At 37.8% G+C, this 11,034-nt stretch overlaps 1 protein-coding gene across 1 annotated transcript in view; it reads right to left on the bottom strand.

Annotated features, from left to right (window-relative positions):
- The window catches only part of adck5 (aarF domain containing kinase 5), a 12,143-nt gene extending 2,439 nt beyond the window's left edge, over positions 1–9,704 (bottom strand). Inside the window, exons 1-12 of the mRNA XM_072447727.1 lie at positions 9,587–9,704; positions 7,986–8,077; positions 7,011–7,160; positions 6,687–6,762; positions 4,500–4,700; positions 4,278–4,418; positions 3,089–3,202; positions 2,877–3,008; positions 1,698–1,781; positions 1,544–1,625; positions 1,387–1,465; positions 1,201–1,292 (exon numbers count right to left, since the gene is read on the bottom strand). Of these exons, the coding sequence (XP_072303828.1) occupies positions 1,201–1,292; positions 1,387–1,465; positions 1,544–1,625; positions 1,698–1,781; positions 2,877–3,008; positions 3,089–3,202; positions 4,278–4,418; positions 4,500–4,700; positions 6,687–6,762; positions 7,011–7,160; positions 7,986–8,077; positions 9,587–9,610 (1,267 nt within the window). The 5' untranslated portion in view covers positions 9,611–9,704. The remainder of the gene's footprint in view (positions 1–1,200; positions 1,293–1,386; positions 1,466–1,543; positions 1,626–1,697; positions 1,782–2,876; positions 3,009–3,088; positions 3,203–4,277; positions 4,419–4,499; positions 4,701–6,686; positions 6,763–7,010; positions 7,161–7,985; positions 8,078–9,586) is intronic.
- Positions 9,705–11,034: the final 1,330 nt, after the last annotated feature.

Raw genomic sequence — 11,034 nt, 5'->3', positions numbered from 1 at the left:
AGTATCTGCGTCAAAGCTTATGGGTAAAACAAATGGTGTTTTCTTTAATCCAATAGGAATCATTGTAGTTTAACATTTTAATACGCTTTATTTTGGCTTTATTTCTTGTTTTGTATTTATATTTTCAAGTGGCAGGGCTAACCAGGCAATAGAGGCAGTTTTTTTACAATCCACTGATGGTAAAAGCCTGGACTCAACTCCTCTCAGATGACATCATGGGACGTTAGTTTGCCTGATGTAAACCTGAGTGACATCAAAAACATCATTTTGATACAGGAGCAGAAAAGAAATGTTGTGGCTAGAAAATTATCCAATTTGTGGCTTCAAATTACCATTTTATTCCCACAAAATGGAATTCATATCCTGAAATTAGTTAAATTGAACCCACAAATTAGCCAGATCGTTCCCGCAGACGGCATAATTAAAAAACAGGGCGTTGTATCAAATTAGCATTTATTCAGCGGGAGCAACTATGTAAATTCATTATTACAAACCAATTTCCTTCTTCTTTATTAGGATTTACCACCAGCTTTCCAGGCTGCTGCCACCGTCAGGTTTCAGGGGCGATTATTAAAACAATTACTAAAATAATAACTTAAATGTAAAATAAAGATTTCTTAAACTGATGATATAATTCATTACGTCATCAACATGCAACATATGGTGCACTCGAGTAGATTTTGCACATATCTACACACCGAGTAGATTATATATTCCATAAACTGTGCCTATATTTGTACAAATTGGCAAATTTGTGGGAATGAATTAGGTGATCGTGGAAACATTTTGGCTAAAATATGGTACAAATTCCATTTTATGGGAACATAATAGTCTTTTGAAGCAACGTCACTCTGTATCACATAAATATCTCAAGTGCATATGACTGGTAAGAATACTAATATCACTATATAACAATTATATTTAAGATTTTTTTCCAGTTTTAATGAAGTTTATAATGTTATGTCCTGGTTGGACTTCTACAAATGTCTCCTGTTCATGGCTCTTGTTACAAGCAACAATTTGATGAGTTTGAAAATGTATTTATTATTAATTTTTCTAGTCATTTTCATCCGACTATTTCTGTTTGCTCAAAGCTGAGACTTGGATTTAAAACCTTTAGGCAAGATATCACCATGAAAAGCGTACAGTACTTTTACTTGTGTACTCTGTTCCTTTCCACCACTGCCATCATGCCGTTACCTTTGACCCCAAGAGCGTTTGCGTACTTCTCCATGGCTGCCTCGTCCCTCAGAACTATGGACCTCCACAGTTTACAAAGCGCCTCTCTGTCCCTGAGTCACAAAGTCAAAAGTCTTAACAGTCGCTGAACATTTCCAAACCTACCTTCATTTCCGTTTTGTTTTTTTTGCTTTTTGCCGTCTTTACCTTTGGCTTAGAAACTCGTACAAGCCGTGGTCCAGCAGCACGAGCTCCGCGTTGTTATCCGGGCCTTTTCTCACCAGAACTGCACCATCAAATACAACGTCACGACAGTTCCAAACTAAAACGTCACAATAAGCACAAATCAAACAGAAGCACGGACCGTTTCCAGGGTGAGGGTCGGCGTGGATGAAACCGGTGTAGAAGATCTGTTCCGCAAACGTCCGGATCAATTTATCTGCAGTCTGGGGGAAAAAAGAAAAAAAAAACATGGTTAGATTTACAAGTGTATATTCACTTTTTCTGATCGCACTCACATCTTTTAAACTTAGTCCTTGTCTTTTGATTTCCTCAACGTTGTTGATTTTGCAGCCGTCGCAAAACTCTGCTGTGAGAACTCTCTGTAGAAGTGTAAAAATGTCATAAATTAGCCAAAACTAACATTCTTTTTGTTGTTATAGCCATTATATTATCATTTCAAAAAAGAAAAGATTTTGAGTATTTATTAATTTCTTCCACGTTTCTAATGTTTAATTCTAACAACCACCGACAAGCACAGAACAAGATACTGTATTTAGATTATATATATATATATATATACACACAATACAATACAATTTTCTAGCCATAAAATTGTATTTGAGCTTCACATAAAGTATTATTTGTGTTTAAGTATTTAATATATCTGTAGATAAAATGTAAAATTATTGTGCGGTCAACATTTTTGTGAATAATTGTCGAAAAATCCTTTTGCCTTAAATTATCTCAGATTTTCCTATGGAAACAGAACAGGAAACATCTTCAATGTAAAGATATCGATTCAAAACTCCTGTAGTTTACTCCCATTTTCTAAAAAAAAAGTTTTTCATCAAGCCATTTTGTCATATAGAAAACAGGCATATCCTTTTTGACGCATATTATTTTAACATTTAAATCTGAAAAATGGACAGCCAATTTTAAATGTCTTGCTTCAATTTGGTAACATAGCAGAAAGAAAGAAAAAAATCTACAGAGAGTATTTTAGATATTTTCTTTTCTTTTGAGTAAACTTGATCCTTTTGAAAACTGATCTAATCCCACCTCGTTCTGTAGTTTTAAAACATTAATAAATCAGGCTTAGAGTTAGATATCAACAAATCCTTCAGTGCGCTTCATCAGAATCCTGTTCACTCTAGGATTGTAAAGTTTGGTGTGTGTAGGTGCTACTTTAAGGGCTGATCTTTATCTGTCTGTGGGGGAAAATGCATTTGAAAGAATAAAACATCTTTACGAGCAGATTGGACAACATAGTCGTTTCCAAATGAAAGCCTATACGTTGAATAAAAGCCCAAAGCTGAAAACGTAAATAAAATACAATAGTAAATGTCACTCACGAATATTTGCCAAAACCACATACATTTTTCATATTTTGTGAGGTGAATCTAAGTTTCATTGTTGAAATCACTTTAAATTCCACTTCACACTAAATGTGAAACTGTAGCATCTGAAAGTCTCACCTTACTAGTTTGCTCCCAAAACACTTTAGGCACGACGATAAATTTAAAATGCTTCAGCTCCTGTGCGCATCTTTCCGAGTTCCGAGCTTCGTTCTCAAAGTCCAGCTCTTGAGCCAGGGTGCCCTTGAGGTCCTGGAAGATCAATACGAGGCCGGGTGAAGTGGAGTGAGAAACAAAAACAAGCCGGACGTTTGCAGAGCGCGCGGGCTGACCTTAAGGACCCATCTGAAGCCGAAGCTGGGGTGCATGAACTCCACTACGTCCAGCAAGATTTCCAATGTTCTGATGTCGCCGTCGAAGCGATCCCTGAGGTCAATGTACTGAACCTGTGGGAAAACAACCACAACTACTCAATATTATCACCAAGCAGAAAGCATACTTAATAGTTTTGTATGAGGTTAAAATACAGTGACTTCCCCCCCAAATGAGTGAAAAATCACCCAGAATACTACTAAATTTGACTTTACTACTATTGAAAGCTCACTTTGTTGTTGTTGTGTGTTTTAGTCTGTCCATTCAAACTTCCTAACAAACTTACTGGAAATATTTATCCAAGTTGCTCAGATTTCAGGAAAAAAAATTGGATTCTTTGCAAAGATAACGCAGTTAGAAAATAAACGTCAAATATTCAAAGGTCTGTGTTAAGTAGAAGAGTTTGCAGTGGTGGAAAGTAACAAAGAACAAAAGTACAAGTTATCTGTACTTGAGTAAAGTTTACATTTTTACTTTCTACTCCACTGCATTTTTTAACTGAACTGAACTGACAAAAGTTTTGACAAAGATATATTCATAAAAATTACTTGTTTTAATACTTTTTCTACAATGGATCACTCTAGGACAAATGATTACACAGGCTTTTTACTCCAAAACTACAGTTATCATGTGGTACTTCAATCATTTATATGTGATCCTCTTACTTTTACTTGAATCCTGTTTTGCTCCTGTATCCGACCAAACTTGAGCACTTTGAGTTACAATGTACTGTAGACTAGAGAGGCTCCTGTTGCCGTGGCAATTGTGCCAGCCAATTATCGAGTGTTTTCTTTGTGGTCCTGTGTCTGTCATTTCTCTGAATTATGAACATGAATATAATCGAAAAATAAAAGTAATACATTTGCTACCATTTAAAACTCTTAATCAATGAAACAAATGCTCTTAAATATCCATAGTATGAGTTGCATGCTAGCTGCTGGTATTAGTTACTACTCTATGCGTTACCATGGCGACAATCTCTGCAGCCTTTATTATAACTCATCGACCTCACCACTGACGCTTTGTAGAAACGAATTATTTGCGATACATTTGGAACTTGTCACGTGATTTGCCGTCGACCTCTAAACTGATCGAGTCGCCGTTCTTTTACATGTGTTTTCGTGTCGGCCGGTGGAGCGGTTCCTTCACCTTGACGGCGACAGTTGTGCCATCGAACAGCTGTGCTCTGTGAACCTGGGCCAGACTGGCTGCAGCGATGGGCTCGTAATCAAACGCCTTAAAGAGCTGCAGCGGAGATTTCTCAAAGTCCTCCTGGAACAGCGCCTCCACCTGAAACCACAAAACACACACACACGCGCGCAGATTTTCAAGCGTTTTATTTTGAAGCCTGCCAGGGTTGTTTGTCCTCACCTCTTTGTACTTCCTGTTCAGCGCTCGGTCTTCCAGGACCTGCAGGGTGTGGACGTACTCCGGGGGCAGGAGGTGGTTGAACGAGCACAGGCCTTGGCCCAGTTTGACGTATATGCCGCCGTTCCTGATGGCGCCGTCCACCATGCGCTCTGCTGCCCTCTGGTGGCACGCCGACATCTTGGACAGGTAAAATGGGCTGTTCTGGCAGGTGAGGTCAGCGACACAAAAGGGGAGAAACAGAAACAAATTGAATGCGGAAATGATCTCAACTTCCCCTCCGACTGTTTTCGCAAGTATATGTGTCTTCTTGATGTATCAACTGTATTTATTGTGTTTTTAAAATTTGTTTTTGAGCTAATGTAAAGGTGGAATGGACGATTTTTTTCAGCAAATGTGTTATCATATTTCCTCGTGGCGTGGATAAATCATTTGTCCTGCCACGTATCAATCATAAAACGCACCTACCGCTCACCTGCAGCCGCGTACGGTTCGTGTCCACGTTTCCGCGTGCCTAAGCGCATGGATCTATCGAAATATAGTTCCCTCAGTGTACGAGGCAAAATGAAGACGGAGAAAGACTGTTCGAGCTGACGCAGAAGTGGACGGAAATCTACGGGAGACGAGCGATGTGATCCGTTGCGCTAATAAACAAACGCACATGTGTGTTGTATCAGTCCGCGGGAGTGCGCATGCGCACTTCCGCCTGCGTTCTCAAATCGCCGAAAAATCGTCCATTGCGCCTTTAATATTGAATTTGGTCAAATCTACTAAAAGTCTGTTAGAAACCCTCCTCTACATACGACATGTTAATATATATTTGGTGTATCTGTCGCCATCAAAAATCTCAACAGAATTTATTTTATTTTATTTTTTCTTAAGACAAGTGTTCCTATGCTCTTGTAGTTCATGGGGCGACCACTAGAGGCGTGCCAGCACCACAGGGTGTTATGACATCATTGCATTTCACCCTTTATTCTTCCCTCCACCCCATCACCGAGTCCCTTATGATGTCACCGACTGTTCCGACTTTGTTCTTCCTTGGCTTAACGACGCAACATCGCAGCTGAGGACTACGAAAAGTCTGAGGAATAAAGTCTGGCGGTAATGCAACAATTGGATGCCAACCGCCATAAAACAACAACAACAACAACAACAACAACATTGTACCGTCTTCTGTGTCTACTTGTGAGCCTGAATAAAGCTACCAAAGCACCTCGTATCTTCTCGTCTTTCCGATCCTCATTCCTGGCCTCCAGTAGTGCTCTGACAGGCACTCTCGAGCAGTGACCTCTACAAACACAGAACTAGCACCGTCCGGAGTTATCTTTCCTACAACAAGTGTCTTTAAGGAGGACGTCCCCAGATTGGAATTTTACTATATTTAATCCATTTTGTCCACATCTGATAAAAGGGAACTATCAAGCTGCTTGGTATGTTGTTGTTAAAAATAAAGCTGTAACCCACTTATTTCCAGTCAAATCAATCATTCTGGGAAGAATCAGGGTCAGTTTGTACTCCAAACTCACAAATAAAAAAATAACCTAAAATAAAACAATAACACTTATTGGACTGTTACTCTATATGGATTCCCGCATGGACATTTTTTGTCCCTAAACCTCATCTTTAGTGAATTTACCTTACCAGCTTTTAGAATGATCAAAACAGAAGAAAAGCTCAAACTAGTGTCAGTCAGACTCCAGCTTTACTCATTCATATTATCTAACAAAGAAAACCTAGGCAGAATCCCTCTGTGCAGAGCTTGTTTGTACTTATAATTAGAGTAAACCAGACATCAGAATACAAAACTACAGAATCTCAGCTTCACAAAGTCTACAGCCAATTGTTTGTTCTCAAAGTGTTCAGGAACAGCTTCAGTTTTAATTAAGGCTCACTTTTTTCATTCTTACAATATTGCTGTTAGAGTTAGATACTTCCAGTAACTCACAACAGAGTTACTGGAAGTATCTAATAATATAATATAATAAATATCCCGATACTCAGCTCTTAATTTCATTTTTACAATTCCCTTAATATCAGAATTGTTCTTTGAATAATTGACCCCTTCGGCGCAGCAGATTCCGGCTGAATGCAGCGGTCAGCAGGTTAATAAAGGTTTAAATCTGCAGTTTAGAATGAATGTATGTTGTTTAAAAATGCACAAATGGAGTTTAACCACACAGCACTTACCTCGTCCATGCCTCGCAGAACTACATGAGTGGTCCACCAATAATCCACAGAAAGACATAGCCCTACAGAGAGTGACCTGGGAAAAAACACAAAAAACATACTGTAGTATTAACGGTAGTTGATAATTCATGACAAAAAAAGAGTATAATGACGAATAACTGTCCAGAAAAACAACAATCTGTTTTGTAAATACAGACTACACTTAAGATTTGAAAAGTATGCCATATTTGTGACCGTTGGAATTTGACCAATCTTCTTAAAATTTCTGTTTTGTAATCCTATAAACTCCAGCAATGTTGACTTGGCTTAATCCAAAATACCAACCTGCAGAAGCGCCCGAGCCCTTCAACCACAATCCTCATTTTCCTCCGGTCTCTGGGTCCCGACATGGCGTACTGGACCCCCACTGCTGCGGGCACGCCGATCGACAGGCCCACCACTGCCCTCCATAACAATCCTCTGCTTTTACTTTGCCTGTAATAAAGACATATGGGTACTTTTTCCATAGCATAAGGCAGGATCTAGGGGGGCCATATCGGAAAACAATTTTTTTTATTAAGATAAGATAAGATAAGATATTCCTTTATTGTCCCACATGGGGAAATTTCATTGATGCAACGCAGGTAGATACAGAGGTAGATACAGAAGAACAGAACAGATCACTTATAGGAAGTCTGAAAAACACTTTCAGTAGAAGATCTCCTATAAACAAAAACTCCCATTGACAAAACCTCCTAAAAAATATATAGTTTTAAAGAAAGAAATATATATAATAAAACAACAAAAACAAACAAAACACGAGCAGAGAGGGAAAAAATTAAACATGAGGAAGGTGAGGCATTCAAATTAATTAAGTTAAAAAAAATAAAAGTCCAATGCCTTGTTAAATTTGTCCATTTTCAGGTTTTCAGGTAGATATTAGACGATATTATGTCAATCCAACAGAAATGTTTTAAAACATGTCTTCAAACTTATTAATTGTGGTTTGATTATCAGATAAATGTTAAATATCTGTAAAAATGAAACACAAATGTTTTGAAAATGTATAACTGAAATTAGTTTCATTTTTGAGCAGCTCTTTTTGTAGCATTTTTTATTATAAACGATGTACTCAATATTCAAATGTTGCAATCTTCAAAACAACATTCACAATATTGTCTAAATGTTGACGTAGAATCCACCTTGTTTATCTTCCTTTTTAATCCCAAGAAATGAAAAACACGTCATTCCAAATTCCAATTCCACGAGGCTAAATATGCTCTGTAAAAGGTCTCATGAGTTTCTGTAAAGAATCATTACCTCAGAGAACTGAAGGACCTGACTGTTTGATGGGACACGGCAGGACAAGGACATCTATGGGGCAACCTTGTGTGATGTAGACACTGCCTAAACTGAAAGAGAGAGAAATACATGTAAACATATCACTCCTGGACATTAAACAACTTGATATTCAAACTAGGGCTGCACCATATTGGGAATTATTGCGATATGGCTGTTGAGAACTGTTAGAAATTACTATATTATTGCAATATTTTAATTAACGTATTGACCAGGGCTGAAACTACCATTCATATTAGCAGTTGTCAAGAGATTACGGTAATTTTATTGTACATTGAAACTTTTTAAATACATTTTAAATCAAATTAAGGTTGAAATATGGTGACTGACTAAGAATATTCATGTATAAAGTGCATTATTGAGGAAACTCTGAAATTGTTATTTTTTGACATTTTGATATAATAATGGTTCAGTTTTTGTTATATATGAAATCTTTTCAAATGTGAAAAAAATGATACTAAATGAAGGCTAATTTAGTTCATGTTTGAATCAAATCTGCTTTTTTCCAATGTTTTCAATTCAAATCCAGCACGTTTCTCTCTCATGGAGGACCTCGTTTTTATTGTGATATAATTACTTTGTTACGATACATATTAGTGCATCAGACAATAGTGCAATATCAATACTTTTGCGATATATTAACTCAACCTAAGAGGAAGAGACGATTGGAGGCTGTGTGTGTGTGTGTGTGTGTGTGTGGCGGACCAAGGCCGAAAAAAGCAGCACAGTGATGTTTTTGTTTGCGTCTGCGAAGGGACAGCGTGTTTCCCCTTCCAATACATGAGGTCAGCGAGACATGTCAGGGACCAGTGAGCTGCCAGAACGCCCTGGACACTTCACGACTGATTAATACCACTAGGACCAACAAGAAACCATCAAAACAAATGTGCACCTGTCTGGATTTACCAAAAGAGTAGCAGGATATTAGATTAGAAGAATGAGATCTGGCAATGTTAAAGGTGCAAGGTGTTGGATTGATGGTGAGATGTTGTTGCTTTTCCTAGAATATTCCAAAAAAACATGTCTTTCTCATGACAAGGCCAGGTTACAGGTCAGATCTATGGAGAGGCTCACAATAACAATATATATCAATGTACTTTGGAGCAATAAAAACACATGTAATTCATTGAATGCCAGAGAGATTATTCATTGTTTTGCTGTTTTTGCAACTTTAGTTATGTGAGTTTTATAAAAAAAAAAAAAAAGTAAATAAATAAAAACATTATTATTCTCTAACTGTCTAAATCTATTCAAAGCAAGTGGCTGACAAGTTACTGAAAAGTAATACAGTAGTGCACCTTTAATAGGACAACAAACAAAAAAAATATGCAACGTTTTTTTGTTAATAATAATTTTAGCATGCACAAAGTTGGATATAAAGCATGCAGAAGGAGAGACTGTGTACAATTGACTGATAATGACTTTGTTATATATGATGTCAAAACTACTTGTGATAACACGAGAGGATCAGAAGGTGACGCCAACAACAGTCTTCATGTTCGTTTTAGCCAACGCCACATAACGCCAGGTAACACGTAAATAAAAGCCAGATCATCATTTACCAGTTTTGAGGGGTCCCGTGGCATGATTATCCCAATTTCAGTCTACAATCTTCATTCACAGCGTGGATTGTCCGTCTTTTCCGTTAACGTGTGACCGAGATGTTTGCGTCACACAGCTGCAACTTCCGACCTCCAGAGGTAGAAGCGAGAGAGTTACGCCCTCTTACTTCCGGTTACGGCCTAAGTTTAAAAATAATAATAAAAAGTATTTATGTTTTTATTCATAGTTTATACAATCACGATAGTAAATAAAAACACATTTTGTAATAGTTTCAGAAGGATACAAGCAATTAGGGCTGGGTGTTGACTAAAGAATGAATTAATAATGAATTAATCATTTTGTTAAATAAATGTAAAGTACAAATGTCATTGACAAAAATCAACGAGACATACTTTTAATAATTACCATTCATTCCTCCAAAGTCTGAACTCTGCTCTAAACGGCATGGTTTTATTGACTGAAGATTGTAGGCCTTATGCTGATCCTGGACAAGAAATGGCTCACTTTTGTTCACCATCTAGATTTTGATTTATTGCACAGTGCTTATTGTGTGCTAATTGCGCACGTTTTGTTTACGGGTGTAGAATAAATTCCCTGGCATGCTACCAGCCTTGATCACACTTCTAAAGCATGAACTTAAACTTTATTAATTTTATTCATGCTGGTGAAAGTAAATTCATACAAAGTACGTGTTGTATATTGGGCCTACATACATGTCACAGTTTCATAAAAGAGAGTATACGGCAATGAAATTACAGCATCTTATTGGGATTTGTGGTATATTCTTTTTACAGTGGGTCCTGAGAGGGAATGCATTACATTATAATGATGCAATAACAACACAGGAGTTGTCCCATCTGAGCTGTCGTCAGTCTCTGTCATCCTTTCCAGTGCCACATGACGTTAATTTGGAAGGCTATTACAATATGTTACATCAGACAATCATGTTCTCAGTTTAGCAAATGCAGTGTCCTTATGGTAGGCCTATTAACATAGTTCAGGAAACTTCTTCAAAAACTGCTTCAGACCAGCCTGTCAAGGTACTGGTATTTACATTTCCTGAAAATGCAGACCTATTTAGCACCACCAAAATAAAATATTTGAGGACCGAATCCTTATGACCACTTGCGACATGCGCAAGCAAACTTCAGCAGTACGCAGCACGCAGCACGCAGCCGTATGAATAAACCTCAGAGACTATTGCATTTGGTCTGAACAATGGCCAGAGTGGATGAGGTGAACTCACGCGGGGAGTGAAATGGTTTATAGTTGAAGTATGAAGTATGAAGAGATATTCCACCGCAAGAGAGCAGTGTCGGGAGATCACAGCATAGAGGCCGTTGTGGAGGGAAAGCTCTCTTTGAATAGACTAAATTAGTATTCTGAATAGGTATGTTGTTGTACGTTTCTGCAGTTACTCCCTCGCTGCTCACATTTTACTTTGAAG

The sequence above is a fragment of the Eucyclogobius newberryi genome, unplaced genomic scaffold (genome assembly GCF_026437365.1).
Source record: "Eucyclogobius newberryi isolate DKJ021-1_F unplaced genomic scaffold, fEucNew1.0.hap1 SCAF_16, whole genome shotgun sequence".
Taxonomy (NCBI): domain Eukaryota; kingdom Metazoa; phylum Chordata; class Actinopteri; order Gobiiformes; family Gobiidae; genus Eucyclogobius; species Eucyclogobius newberryi.
This window is presented reverse-complemented; position numbering and strand designations above follow the sequence as displayed.